Source organism: Cercospora beticola, chromosome 1 (assembly GCF_033473495.1).
Source record: "Cercospora beticola chromosome 1, complete sequence".
Classification (NCBI taxonomy): Eukaryota; Fungi; Ascomycota; class Dothideomycetes; order Mycosphaerellales; family Mycosphaerellaceae; genus Cercospora; species Cercospora beticola.
In genome coordinates this window covers 3,643,382-3,657,909 of record NC_088935.1, presented here as the reverse complement: position 1 = coordinate 3,657,909, position 14,528 = coordinate 3,643,382, and the positions used below count along the sequence as shown (strand labels likewise).

Here is a 14,528-nt window from a genome sequence, read left to right as displayed (position 1 = left end):
TGTATAGACGGGTGCGAGTTGCGTGTAGACCGAGGTAGAATAAGGTTCGATATTGCTACATGCGGCTGCACGATGAGCGGGCGGTGTCGATGCGATGGAAGTGGTTGTGCGGCGGTGGTGGATAAATCAAAAGATGTGCAAGCTGTCGTCCACGGGCAAAGCTTAAATGGTCCGTGCTCGAGTTGAATTCAAGGGTCTCGCCCGTGCACTTCACACTCCACACGCACCCCGACATGCCCGACATTCACCTGTAACATGTGATGCTACGGGAGGCACAGCACTCATTGGGCAATTTTGCAATTTTCTCATGCTATCATTCGCAGCTTATGATGTTTGGTGGCCGCTCAATCTATGGAAAGTCACATGCCGTGCAACCATGCACCGAGCACTTGGGTGCAAATGAATTGGAGCCCCAACGCCTCGCCCTAGTGAATAGACATGAAATCTCGTCATCGATATTTGTCCATGAACTTTTGGTGAAAGCTCGTGATGCGAGACACCCACTCCGTTCCAGGAGCCAAGAACGTGGTGCGGAAGTGCAGCGTGCCCTCCTTCTGTCCAAATCCAGAGCCAGGCACAATGCAAATGCCCGTCGCGTCCAATAGCTCCAGGCAGTAAAAGTCGTCAGGGTGCTTTCCTGCCTTTTGTGCTGCCTCAATGGCCTTGGCAGGAAGATTGATGGTGGGATACAGGTACATGCTACCTTGTGGCGGCTGACATTCCACCCCTTCCATCTCCGCAAACGCTTTGTAGAGAGCCTGCGCTCGGTCGTGCAGATTGTTGAAGATGCCATCATATTCGTGGCGGTAGAGCTCGTACGAGGGCTCGCCCTGCTTTGGTGGATTCACCATCAGCTCTACGATGCATTGCCCGACAACAGGCGGGCACAGCATGATGCTGACGAATTTGTAAATTTGCGCAACGACCTATTTAGCACGTTAGAACAGAGGGCAGTGTTTCTTGATTCAAATCAGTCAATCTCACCTCGGGATCAAAGCCGACCATTTCGTAGTATCCGCCACGGTGCCCACACTCTCCCACCATACCTTTGCTGATGCTGTGTAAGCTGGCCAATTCCAGGAAGTCAAATTTGCCCTCCTTGTTGTGCTCGCTCGCTTGCAGCTCCCGCAGACATTTCTTGAAGCTCGTGAAAGTGCCCTCGAAGACGTTGGTCTGATATACCTCGTCGGCGAGCACTACCAGCTTTTCTTCGGCTGCCAATTGCAGCACTGCACGAATGTGCTCAGCGTCCAAGGAGCCACCCGTGGGGTTTCCTGGGTTGATCACAACCACCGCCCGCACGTCAATACCCTTGTCCCGTGCAGTCTTGAGAGCTGAGCGCATAGCCTCCACATCTGTACTCCATCGTGATTCTTCGTCCAGGTAATATGGTACGGCTTGTGAATTGAGCAGACTGAGAGTCGCGGTGTAGAGGGGATACTGAGGGATGGGAACCAACACGCCTGTCGAAGGGCCGTCACAGATGACATTCATGAGTGCGTTGACACCGGCGCTGGCGCCCGCGCACAGATAGATATTCTCCGGGTCGGCAGGATAGCCATCTCTTCTCTCGATGAACTGTGCCACGCTCTTGCGAATGCCTGGTGCACCTTGAGACTGCGAGTATGCGCCCACGCTCTTGACGTCCTTGAGCAGCGTCTTGGCACGCTCAATGACATCGCTCTTGTAACCCAGGCTCTTCTGAAGTACATCGCCATGCTCGAGCAGCTCCGGGTTCTCCACCAAGCTGGCGACCTGACGGAAGAAGGTGATCGGCTTTTGATCCAGCTGCTGGGGGTTGCCGATGTTGGCGCTGATGACGGAATCGAAAGGTAGGTGTTGGCCCTCGCCCTTAGCAAGTTGTGCCCGATACTGTTCGCTTTTGATAGCCAGTTCGCCACGCACGGCGTATTTGGCCTCTTTGACGTGGGGATTGATGTTGTTGATGTTCAAGCTGCGCTGGGCGGCCGAGGCGCCGAAGCTGCGGTGCTGCTGCGAGGCGGTCATGCTTGCGGGAGGAAATTGCAGGCGCGATGGATGCCAGGCGGCAAGGGCAGAATATGAGAAAGAGTGACTCGCAGCATTGCGGAGGCGATTTTCTCCAGGTCTCGCGGCATGTCCACGGGTCCACAGTAAAGCGCCCCAGTTGGCTCGCCCGATGACGGCGGGCATGGTGCGCTGGCTGTGGGATACCTCTGACGCCGGCCAGTGACCACCACGACTTCGGAGCGAGCACAAACTCTCTCGAGAAGACCGTGGGCGGGAGGAGCGAGACGGGGGTCGCAGAGCTATCGCTTATCGCTGCTGCAGGGAGCACGTCCATGTGCACGCCCCGGCTCTCGGCGATTGCCTCCACTATCTGCATCGTGCATCTTCACTTGCTGCACTTACTTGTCTTGTCGCTGGCGGGCGTGCACGCTTCTCTTCGTTCGATCTGCGGTGCTCGGGGCTCGGCGTCCGTCGGCGTGGGTGACCCTGATTCCCAAGCGCTAACTAATCATCATCATCACCACCGGACCGGGCACTACTCGACCGCAACTCAGTCCAGAATCCAGTCTTTCGCTGTGGCTCAGAAGCTTTTCCAAGCCACACATACCAGATCTGCAGCTGCAGCTGTGCCTGGGAGCAAGTTCTAGTCTGTCTGACGTCACGTCCACCGCCTCGAGCGAAGCTTCAATTTCTTGAGCGGTGCCCAGAAAGGTCCATTAAATACCGCCAGCTTGCGCGTTGTCCCATCCTAATCCCCAGAGTTGTTCCGCAAGAGCGTTCCCGCACCACCGACCGACAGCAGCACCCACATTCACCCCACTAAGAAACATCCACAGCCCCGGCCATGGCCTCGCCAACCTCCACACTCCCAACCCGGTCCGCGACCACCCGCACCAGCAGCACCCTCGACGACGATGCTATCCCCGACGAAGATTCCAGTGAGACCTCTCAGCTCTTTCATGAGCGCTTGCAAGCCTGGAAACATGCCGTCAAGGTACGTCTTGCCCGCCGTAGCCGTGCCGTGCTCCCGCTGACATGGTACAGTATGTCGAGGATTACATTCAGGCCACGGAGAAGATGCACCACGACAATGCCAAAGATTATAATAAAGTGCTCAAGACCGTCAGCAGCCCTCTGAAGGAAGGGCATCACTTTGACCAAAACCTGGGCGGTGTGGCCGGGCTCTTCGACAACGTGCGTTCGAACACACAAGCTCTGGTCAACAGCCATAATGAAACGGCTTCGACTCTCAAGGGCACCGTCTTGCCCATCTTTGAGCGGTTGCACTCGGAGATCAAGAACAAGACCAAGGAGCTGACCAAGGGTGCCGGCAAGGGCTCTAAAGCCGTGGACAAGGCGCGAGGCGTATCGCAGAAGCACATTGAGCTTCTGGGTCAGCACACCGCCGCTTACGATTCCTCAGGCGGTAGTGTCAAAGCTGCCGATGACCCGTACATTCTGCAACGCCAGGTCTACCATCGCTTGAACAAGCAGGTAGGTCTTGGCCCTCATCAGTGAGCCAGGTCACACAAGCTAATCTCATGGCCGCCAGGTACTTGAGGAGAACAACAACAGAGACGATATGCTCTCCGTGCAGAACAGCTTTGCACAATTTGAAGCGCACATCATCGCCACGCTGCAACATGGCTGGCAACAATTCAACCAGGTGGTGTCCACGCAGGCGGACAATACGCGCTCGCTGTATGGCGACATGACAGGCACGGTACGTCAGACTTCATCTCGATGGCAAGACTTGGCTGTACTAACGCCTTATAGATTCAGCGTATACCTGCCGACTTTGAGTGGAACGGTTTTGTGAAGCGTAATGTTGGTGTTTTGATCGATCCCAATGGCGGCAAGCGTGCAGTTGAACAAATCAAGGTAAGCACATGGAGGCAGTCCGTGATCATGCAGGCCAAGGTGAACTGACAACATGCAAGTTCGCCAATCAGGACCATTCCGCTACCCGCCCGCTCATAGCTGGCTCGCTGGAGCGCAAGAAGATGCTCAAGCGCTACGATGCTGGCTTTTATGTCGTCACACCGTCAAAGTATTTGCATGAATTCAAGACGGACGACGACTTCGCCAAGGATCCCAGTCCCGAGAACTCCCTCTACCTCCCCGATTGCATGATTGGTGCTGTGGACGGCGTCAAGTTCAACGTCCGAGGAAAGGATACGAGCGGCAACGCCATGATGAACAAGATGGCTCGGGCTCACGAGTTCGCCTTCAAGGCCCACACGCCCGACGATGCAAGGAAGTGGCACAGCATCATTGCGAGTGTTGCTGGACAGACATCGAACGAATTGCCTGGCAACGACGAGAGTCCCATCTCCAGCCCTGTGACCAAGAGTGAGGAAGCAGCTGCTCCTCCTCCAGTCGCGGCGCCGGCAGGCACAGTTGCAGAGCCAGTACCAACGACAACGGCTGCACCAGGTTCTGCAGTGTAGTTCGACTCGATGTTCGATCCATGACAGACCACTCGGAGAAAATCATAATTCCTAGTAATACCCTCATCCGTAGCAACACCAATAGTAATTCCTCGTCCGCAATGTGTCTCGTTGCAGCATGTAGAGTTGCCAGTCGAGTGCTGCATGTAGTAATAGTGAGCTTATGATGGATGTAGTGTACAACGTCGACGCCGACGAGCATCCCACGTAAGTCCATGTCCGTACATGAGGAAGGTTTGGGAGTGTGAAGGTGGGAAGGGAACGGCATCTGCGCTTACTCCGATCCGACCAACACGAGACGACTTCCACGTCCGCTTAGTCCGCTGGCCGCCGCCGCGCAGCAGCACTCAAAGAAGAGGGAGCTACATTACTTCAATCGGGTCGCGGTCATTGCTACGCACCTGCACAGTTACGATGCTGGATTCCGCGCTCGCCTAAACGCGCACGCTCGGCGTCTCTGCGACACCCCCGCCCGCACTTTCGCGCAACAACACCCGACCAAACAACATGGCAGTACCCGACGACGAACAGAACGCACAGCCCGAGACGTCTGCTTCCACGCCCAACTCGACTCCCGCCCCTCACAGCGCATCAAAGACCGTTCATGCGCCCAAAGACCGCGCCTGTCCTTTCTGCGGACAGGCCTTCACCTCGTCCAGTCTAGGCCGCCATTTGGATCTGTATATTCGACCCAAGAATCCCAAGCCTCCCGATGGCGTGCACGACGTCGATGAGATCAGGAAGCTACGCGGAGGTATAACGCGCCGGCAGCCGCGCACGAGCGGCAAAGCGGAGGGTGGTGCTGCCAGCAATGCGCGCAACAGCGTCGACCACAGCGCAACGCGCCGAGATGGCCGCGGCGACGGCGACGAGGATGAAAAGGCGGCCTCCACTGCGCGCGCCGACCAGGAGACACCAATCCAATCGCCTGTGAATTCTAAAGACGTGCAAGAGCCTGCCTCATTCTTCAACAAGGCCAATTGGCAGGCCACGGGCGTCATAAACAATCTGCCCCCGCGAGCACCTTCACGAAGTGCTTCCGAGCATCCACCAGCACCTTCAGGCCAAGCGCAACGTATTCAGGACATGCGTCGCGACGCCGGGGGCACCAGAATCCAGCGTCCCGAGTACGAAGGCGGCGACAGCATGTGGAGACTGCAAGAGGCTGCGGAAATGGGTCGCGCCGCAGAGATGGCCCTACGTGAAGTTCTGGGTAGTCTGGAGGCCGCCGCGAAGAAGGTTGAACCCAAATTGCTCTACAACGATTTTGATTTCTTCTCGTTATCATTTCCAGGCCTCTGTCTAGCTATTCTCCCGCCGCCCACCACTCTGTTCAGCCCAGCTCCCTTTGCGTCTGCTGAATCGTGGACCATTGGCGCTCCTGGCTTACGGCAGTACGAGGCCATGATTCGTCTCATGAACGAGCGCATCAATCAGCGACAACAGAACGATCCCGTTCCGGACTCCGTATTGTTCAAACATCATACGCACCTTTCGGGTGCTTGGGAGCATTGGGAAGGAATGCCGGAATCAGAGCGTACTTCGGCCTGGCAGCTCGAAATCTTGCGCTCCTTCACACGCTCTCAGGAACGCAATGAGCAACTTCAGACTGAAATAGACCGACTGCACCAGCATAATCAGCACCTTGAGGCCGAGTACGACCGTTTATCGCGATGTCAGCTTCCTCGGGAGTATCTTACGCATCCTCCAAATACAATCCCCGTGCCACCCGCGGTGATGAAGGAGGTGAACCGCTCGGGTGCAAGCATGTCGGCGGCCCAAGCGAATTACAACGTAGAAACGCTGATTTCCAAATGGCGATCCACTATCCGCGCAAATACGCGCTCTTCGCGCACTACAGCACCTTCAGCGACTTCTCGACCACAAATTTATACTGAAAAGGGTTCTAATGCTCTTCAAGAGGACATGGTCATGAATGGCTCTGTTTGGGGAGTCCAAGGACCGATGCCTCGAGCATCAAATATGGATTGGCAGCAGCATGAGAAGGAAAAGATGTCGTACGAAACGCCACCTAATCCGGGAGCCGTGGTCGGCAGTGCTGACGATGAAGCTACACCTAACAACGATGCCGATGCAGACGGTGAGACTGAAGAACTAGACGCGAATGATCGGGCAAATTCTATGTCCAAACGACGCCGGTTGGAAGGAGCGAGCGCATACGGCTCACCAGAGTCGAGTGTACTCAATGGCAACGTGAAGCGTCCGCTCAATGGACGAGGTGGTGGGCCTAGGATACTCAAAGAAAATACCCGATAGAACGAATGACACTATTCAAGTTGAACCAATGCTCATTCGTAATCATCCGTGAATGTCTCATGCAAGCCCAATCAGCAACGGTCTATCGCGCTTTGTTCAACGGATTCGGGGTATCTCTCTCTATATATGCTACGCTTTTTGTGCTAACATTCATCAATCGGAAGTTGAGGATTTATTCAACTACGAAGGTAATTCGTCAACTCTGTGAGTTTGCCTCGAATTTCATCGCTGATCTGGTCCTCCGGTGGCTGCTGGACCTGTTCGAAGATTGGCAGCAACTTGCTTGTGAGACCCTGGATGACAGGGTTCTGAGCTTGGTAGAGGCTGATGATCATGTCGAACACTGGCTCATTCTCGCGGAAATCCTCCTTCAGTGGCAGAAGATCGACGAGGTGTGGTAGTACTTGGTCAAGCGGTACGCTGTTTGGCGATTTCTTGATCATGCGAGAGACACAGCCTGCGGCATTGTCGAGCAGACGTGCCTCGGACTCGTTCGCACCGTTGTTCTTGCGCAACAGAGGCTCAAGCAGTCCCAAGATGGTGTTGTAGTTTGGCAGGGTTTCCTTCTCGTCCGTGCTGTGAAGACAGAGCAGACCCATACCGTAGGCAGCATTGCTCTTCGCTTCAGGGTCCTCATCGCTGAGACGCTTCAGGAGCAACTTGAACATACGTGGCGTGTATGGAGTGCATGCAGCTCCCATGGATTCGATGCACTCACCCATGGTGCCGACAGCAGCAGAGCGCTCGAAGCGTTCCTGCGAGGAGCAGTACTTGACGATGGGAGATTCGAAGATCTTCCATAGCTCTGCGAACTGAGGACCAAGAGCTGTGGCGAGTGCAGTCACAACTTCCATTGCGGTCTCGATTACCAGCCAGTCATATTCGGCGGTTTCACCCTCCATCGGTGCTGGCTCGTCGAAATCATCCTCGTCCTTCTGGCAGGGGTGGCTACGCTGCAGCATCAGCATGACAGCGCTGGTAACCTGTTCGAGTGGAGTGGATTGGTTCGAGCTAGATGCAGGCACCAGAGAAGCGGGCCCGCACAGTTTGAGGGTAGCGGCGAGGTTGCGGTTGATCTCGGTGACGGTAGCACTGTGTCCAGAATTAGCATTGAACATGTCTAGTGATCAAGTCTCAACAAGAGCAGCACGAAAGGATGACTTACCGGTCCATCTCCTCTTCCCACAAGGCCAATGTGCCTCTCATCACAAGATCACCCAACTTCTCCAGGTCGGCCGTAGGCTTGGCCTTCAATGGCAGACCAGGCTGCCACTTCTGCATACCGTCGTCCTCCGCTAGGCCCCACAGGCATGCATAGGCGCGCCACAGCGTGCTGATGGCACTCTTGCGAACGCCCTCAAAGGTGTGCTCAAGAAGGGGAATGGTGGTCTCGATCGTCTTCTGCATGTATGGCAGGAACTTGCCCTTCGTGTGAGTGAGCACGTCGCCCAGTACTTCGACGGCGATTTCCTTCTCCATGGCAACAGCAGTGACAGCGCCCAGGTCATCCCAGTCATCGTCGTCGTCGTCTTCAGTCTCCATCATAGCTTTGATAACTTCTTCTTCGTCGATCTCGTCGTCCTCGTTGTGGCCATTGGCGCCTGCGACCTTGATCTTCTTGCCTGCAATGGTGATTTCTTGTCCGATGAGGTCAGATGCTTCAGCACCAAGCTGGACTTCAGAGTCGACCTCTTCCTGGTCAAGGCAAGCGAACAGAGCTTTGACAACACCCTCGAGGAAGGACTCAAAGTTCTCCTCGTACACTCGCGCGAGGGTGCTCCACAAGATGAAGCTGGTCTCCTTGAGCCGCTGGTTGTCCAAGTGCAACCCCTCCTCGCTGGCATGCATCAATGGCTGGACGAACTGCTTGAATGCTTCTGGTCCCACGGCGCTGGCGATCTTGCCCAAAGAGTCGATCACCATGCTGCGCAACTCCAACTCATCGTTGCTGCCCTTGATGTCAATGTACTTGCCAAGCGTTTGCATGGTCTTTTCAAAGTAAGGCTCGAAGGCACTCTCAGACGCGCTGGCGATACTACCGATTGCACTGACTGCAGCCATCTGCACCTTGTGGTCGTCATGTTCAAGAAGCATGGCAAATCGTGGCATGAGCTCACTGACATACTTGGCCGCATCTTCGGCCTCCAGACCCTCAATCAAAGAGTCAACGGCCATCGCGCTAGCCTTGACGATGTGTGTGTTGAGATCGTGCTCCGAGCTATCTTTCTGAGTGTTTCGCATACCCTGGAGAGCCATGTCGAAATTTCGGACGAGAGCAGGAATGAGCTTGGCGTGCTCCTTGCCCATGTCCTCGGCCAGATCATCGGCCAAGCGCGAGACGCCGTTGAGCGCCGCACTACGAACGGTAGTCGCTGGATCTTCAAGCAAGTGGAGGACAAGAGGAAGGATCTCCTTCAATTGAGTGGCGATGAAGTCAGGTGCGCCTTCGACGCACATTCCGAGGGCGAGAATACCAGCACGTCGATACTCTGGGCGGCTGTCCTGCACGAAAGGTCCAATAGCCTTGAGAAGGGGTACAGCAACTTGGCTTGGAGGTAGGCTCTCGCTCAGGATGTCGAGAAGCCCAAGAGCCGAGCGTGCTGGAGAGATGTCATCCTCCTCCTCTGGAAGCTCATCGAGCTCCGTCGCAATTTGCAAGCACATCTTCGTCAAGTGTTCGCCAACCTTGAGGCTCTGCACCTTGAGCTTGCGGTATCTCACAGCCTGCATGAGGAATGAAATGGCTTGCGATCTGACCTCGTCATCCACCTCCGTCTTTGCCGATACTTGCATGAAGAACTGAATCAGATCACCAAAATGAGCGTTCAAGAAGGCACTCTCATAGCTGAGCAGCTTGTTGAAGACGTCGAACGCCTGCATTGTGTGCTCCTCATCATCGTTCTCGATGGTATTCTGCAGAACCTTGACCATATGCGGGATGGCATCTTGAAACTGCTTCAGGCTATTGGCATCCTCTTCGGTGTCGAGCACCATGGCAAGCTCCGAGAGTGCCAACATTGTGTTGACACGCACATCGACGGACTCGGGGTCTTGAATGGTACGGTTGAAGAGGGTCAGCATTGTGGACATGTTCTCCTGGAACACATCTGGCATGGTCTCCAGAAGTGTGTAGATGATGTAGACGCCAACCTCGCGATGGCGTGCGGTGTCGCTGGTGGCAGCTCGTTGCAAAAGGCCAGGCAACTCGGTCCACTGGCCATCTTCGAGGTCGACCTTGGCAATTGCAGCAATGACGCGGGCTTTGCTGTGACGAGCCAGCTGCTGCTGCTCATCGGTGGTGCTCTGGAGGAGCTGCTGGCGAAGTTGTGGTTTCTGCTCTTCGGACAGCGCGGCCCAGTGCTTGCCAACCAGCTTGCGGACTTCCACTGAGGCGAGCTGGCGGAGCTCAGGTTGTGGGTGGTTGACGACGACATTCAGTAGCGCCACAACCGACTCGGGCTGTTTGTAGAAGTGCTGGTTGAGCTGGGACGTGGCGCTCTTCACCTTGTTGGTGTCAGGCTCGAGCAGCGCCTGCAGCAGCGACACAAACTGCTGCTCATCCATGATGGGCGGCGGCGTCGATGCGAGCGGCGGTGGTGTGGTGAGTGCTGGTGGTGTGCAGCCAGCAGAGAGTGTTTGCAGCAGCGGGCAAGAAAATAATTTCTTGACCCGCAAGCTGTCGATGTGGGGGTTCAGCGGCATCCAGGGTCCAGCAAGGAAGAGTCGTCGGAAAGGCACGTCCCGCGCGCCTGCCATCCTTGATCCTCCGCCCTCCCTCCGTCTTCGTCTTTCCGCTGCTCATCCAACGATGCCCACCCCAAGCGTTCGTCTTGTCTTGCTCGGCGTCACCCTTTCTCGAGACATGGCTGCCGCTGGCCGAACTCAGCATGGCAAGTTTTGTCAGACGAAACCGCCCAGTGAACCTACAACTTGGCATCCGCGGGCGCTGGGCTGCATCCTCCTTTGATCGTGTATCTGCCGAGCACACGGCACTCTTTCGGGTATTGCTGCAATTGGAAAGGGCCAGAGAAGTTTCAATCTGCCACTGCCACGGGCGATGTGGCTGTGAACAGTCCCAGCACGCAATGGAGCAAGGCTGGCACATGTTCTCAACCCATGCCGGCATGCGTCAGATTGCCCCCTTGTCTTGTGCCAACGTCACCTTGTCCTCAAAGGTACCTGTACTTACGATTGACCTTTTGTGCTTCCATCGATGTGACACGTTACACCCTGCTCTGCTCGCGCCACGGCATCCTTGGCCGCTCTGCCAGAACCGAAAGCAGTTGGGCGGGAAGCAATAACCGATGATCAGTGTCACAACAGCAGCGACAGCATGCCATGGGACGGCTGGCTGCGTCACATCCACAAATGACATATCCACTCGCCACACCGGATCCAGCGCACCGACATGCAGAAGAGAACACACGCGGTGCAAATCCTCGCTTAAATAGACAGCTGTGGATAGAAAGGATTCGATGCCAGGATATGTCAATCTTCGCCTCTCGTAAGCTGTGCGACAGCTCGCATCCATCTCGCTCCACCTTTGCAGACACCCGAGAACCCGGCTGTGATGTGCAAGTGCCGGACCAGGTCATTGATATTGTGCAACCTGTCACATACTACGGTGCCCTGGCCTTTGTGAAACCCGACGGCACCTTGCTCGACGTATCTGATGAACTCATCAATCGACATCGTCACAGGACGTCAGTCGAACGACGGAAATCGAGGATCAGCCACGGATAGAAGTTGCTGGGCTAATAACATTATTGATCTGTACAAAGTAAATGCCAACGCCATGTGTGGCGTATCACTCATCTCACTCCATATGAACAATTGATGGTCAAAACATCTCTCCACCGCCTGTGGTATCGTAAAATTCACATGACTGCCGCCCCAGAAACGCCGTGCTGCTGAGATTTCCAATGAGGTCCTGTAGATTCCTCATCTCAGTACCGCCCCACGCCGTAGTAGCATTTTTGAGTCCCCTGTCGATGTCGGTTTTATACAATTCAGCTGTGATAGCTGTCAACTTAAAGTCGAGCTATGCTCCTCGTGGAGCATGTCCAACGGGCGCCAGCTCTCAGCGCGGGTAGGATTGCTCGGGTCGTGATTCTTGAGCGTGGCTTTTCGTTCGGAGCAAGTTCACAACGCTGCGGCCAAATTTCCTCGCCTTTACGCTCGGTGTAGGATTTCGTGAGAACATGCTGTTGTCTTCCAGTTCGCGCACCTTGATTTCCATGGCGGCATAGTTCGGAGTCTGCTTCCGCATCTCTTCTTCCCACGGCTTCCGTAATTTCACGTAGTCTGCCGGAATGAATGGGGGCGCTCGAGGACGATCGGTGTTCGGTGTCGGCGGCATGACTGCGCCTGCCTGTTCCCAGCCCTTCACACTGCCTATGCTGCTGGCCGCGGTACTTGACCTGGAGGGAGAGGGCCCAGATCCATGAGGGATGGTGAGGCTCGGTAGTTGGTCTAGTTGACATGCAGCCGCCGAACGAGGCGACTCTAGCCCCGTCAAAGACCCTCCAGCGTTGGCATGTATGCGCTCGTCTGCTTTGTGCGAGACATAGACTTCCTCGATAAAACGTAGCAAGACGTTCACATCAGAAGCCGTGCTCATCGCACCCAGACTAACACGGACAACACCGGTAGGCTTGCCTAGCATGACTTGGGTGGGGTTCGAGCAACGATGTCCTGCGGCAAATGCAGCCTTCATTTCAGCGGGACTCCAATTGAGATAGGTCGCAACGCCTCCGGGGTTGCACAAGGATCCGCTGCGGATGTATATGTTGCGCTCATCGGCCGCCTCCTCGACGTCCTCGAAACCCACCAAGCTGCCATCGGCATGCTGAACGTTGAAAGCCACCGTCGAACCTTGCACACTTGGATCCCCGTAGACTGCGTTTTCATCTTTGTAAATCCGGCAAACTGGAAGTCCATTGCCATGTTTCATGTGTGCAAGACCATCATATAACCGCCGTCCAAGCTGTGCTGTGTGATGTGAGATGAACTTCATAGGATTCGGGCCATACAGGCGCTCATGAACGTTCATGGCGTGATCCAGGGCGAAGATTGAGTGGAAAGGCAGCGTCCCATCCTCTAACCGGTCGTGGATAGAAGTGTCCTTCTTCGCATGCCATGTATCGTTGATGGAGACGATCATCTCTACCGTGCCGCCACCAAAATACTTGCGATTCTCCAGCACATGAGCCGAATCCTTTCGCACAATCAGGGCGCCGATGTTCGGGAAGCCGAAGATCTTGTAGAACGAGAGCGCAACGAAGTCGGGCGCGGTTGCAGGATCGGCAAGATCCAAAGGAGCCGTGCTGGCAAGCGCGGCTGCGTCCAGTAACGTGTAAGTCACAGCCTTGTGGAATGATTTGCGGATCCGCCCGGGCCTAACATCATGTGAGCGACCACCGTAAGAAGATGAACATCATAGCGACTTTTCAACTTACCAACTCAGAGGGAGACGACGGCCAGTCATGTTGGACTGCCCAGGGTAGGCGAACAAGCCGAGCTGTCTCGCACGTGGACCACCCAGACCTCCGCTGTTGATCCAAATATCCACTTCCTCATCGCTCGTGAAGCAGCGATGCATCTTTGTGGACTCGCGAACTCCGACCAGCGATGTGTGCGAATCGCGATGATAGCCATACCAGACGGGAGTGTTGCTGGCTGCAGCATGGTCCTTGAAGCAATCGATCACCAGCTTGATCGCAGCCGTGGCATTAGCAACAAAGACCAGATCGAACTCGTCGGGGTCGGCGTTGAAGAAGCGAAGGGCGCGCTCCCGGATGGTGTCGACTCGGTGCCCAGCAATGGCGGAAGGAGTCGAGGCGGAGTGAGGATTTCCATACAGGTTTGATATGAGATCGGCGGCGAAGTCGTCAATGAGAGACTTGGCGTAAAGCTGTAAGAGCATCAGTGTCTACGTTCTGGTACAAGCTATGGGCAGCACATACTGTGGTGCCTCCGTGATCAAGATAGGTCTTGCCCTTCAACTGCGGGTATTCGCGATCTCGAAAGTCCTCGACATCGTACGGCTGCATGTCCTCCACGCAAGATTCGGACGATTCGGGCGTAGTGAAGTCGGTCTGGTAGTCTCGTTCATTGCCAGAATCGCTGGTTGTCGACACGTCCTCTGCCGATGAGTTGGCGTGGTGCTGGCCGGGGGCAAAATGGGACATGAGCGGCGACTTCTGCGGAGACTTGGTGCTGGAGGCATCCAGGTAGCGCTGCGAGGCCGTGTCGGAGGCCGTCGACACGGCGTCCAAGATGTGCCGTTCGATGTCCATGACCGGATGTGCAATCAATGGCGAGGCGTGTGCTGGGCCAGCTTCATGTCCAGCGCGACGAGTGCTGCTGGGCCCAGGAGCAAAAGTGGGTGGCGTGGATATTCTCGCGGTCCAGTCCAGTGTGCACCGCAGGTCTGGAGGGGCCGAAGAAAGAATGTCTCAGACCAGCGGCGGCGGTGACGACGGTGAGAACGAGAGTGATGACGCCGGCGGTGGTGGTGAGGGAGAAGCCTCACTGACAGACAGGCGGACAGACGTGCGGTCAGCAGGGAAGGGAGTGTGGTGTCTGCGGTGTGGTGTAGCAAGCGGACAGACAGGTGCCGACGGCGTTGCAGCAGCAGCAGCAGCAGCAGCAGCAAGCAAGCAGGCGGAGGCGTCAACGACGGCAGGCCGCACGTATGTGACAGTCGGTGGCACAGCGCGTTTCTGGGATCTGCTCTCGCGAGCAAACGGTCGCCCGCCGCGTTCTTGCCTCTTCAGGCGCGGCGGCGGGTGCTAAGCATGTCATTAGACT

The 14,528-nt window shown here is 55.8% G+C and overlaps 5 protein-coding genes across 5 annotated transcripts; 2 read left to right on the top strand and 3 right to left on the bottom strand.

Annotated features, from left to right (window-relative positions):
* Positions 1-449: 449 nt before the first annotated feature.
* Positions 450-2,172, bottom strand: RHO25_001487 (uncharacterized protein; the record flags this gene model as incomplete). Its single annotated transcript, XM_023594096.2, has 2 exons — positions 450-926; positions 985-2,172. The coding sequence occupies 2 exons, from the start codon at positions 2,170-2,172 to the stop codon at positions 450-452; spliced, it is 1,665 nt and encodes a 554-aa protein (XP_023460172.1).
* Positions 2,173-2,833: 661 nt separating this feature from the next.
* On the top strand, positions 2,834-4,439 carry RHO25_001486 (uncharacterized protein; the record flags this gene model as incomplete). Its single annotated transcript, XM_023594095.2, has 5 exons — positions 2,834-2,983; positions 3,034-3,483; positions 3,542-3,712; positions 3,766-3,870; positions 3,930-4,439. The coding sequence occupies 5 exons, from the start codon at positions 2,834-2,836 to the stop codon at positions 4,437-4,439; spliced, it is 1,386 nt and encodes a 461-aa protein (XP_023459411.1).
* A 507-nt stretch (positions 4,440-4,946) lies between these two features.
* Positions 4,947-6,716, top strand: RHO25_001485 (uncharacterized protein; the record flags this gene model as incomplete). Its single annotated transcript, XM_023594094.2, has 1 exon — positions 4,947-6,716. The coding sequence occupies one exon, from the start codon at positions 4,947-4,949 to the stop codon at positions 6,714-6,716; it is 1,770 nt and encodes a 589-aa protein (XP_023459963.1).
* A 176-nt stretch (positions 6,717-6,892) lies between these two features.
* RHO25_001484 (uncharacterized protein) lies at positions 6,893-10,280 on the bottom strand (the record flags this gene model as incomplete). The annotated part of the gene is made up of 2 exons (XM_023594093.2): positions 6,893-7,808; positions 7,882-10,280. 2 exons carry the CDS (start codon positions 10,278-10,280, stop codon positions 6,893-6,895), a joined length of 3,315 nt encoding a protein of 1,104 aa, XP_023459964.1.
* A 1,516-nt stretch (positions 10,281-11,796) lies between these two features.
* Positions 11,797-14,014, bottom strand: RHO25_001483 (uncharacterized protein; the record flags this gene model as incomplete). The annotated part of the gene is made up of 3 exons (XM_023594092.2): positions 11,797-13,114; positions 13,175-13,629; positions 13,682-14,014. The coding sequence occupies 3 exons, from the start codon at positions 14,012-14,014 to the stop codon at positions 11,797-11,799; spliced, it is 2,106 nt and encodes a 701-aa protein (XP_023459956.1).
* Positions 14,015-14,528: the final 514 nt, after the last annotated feature.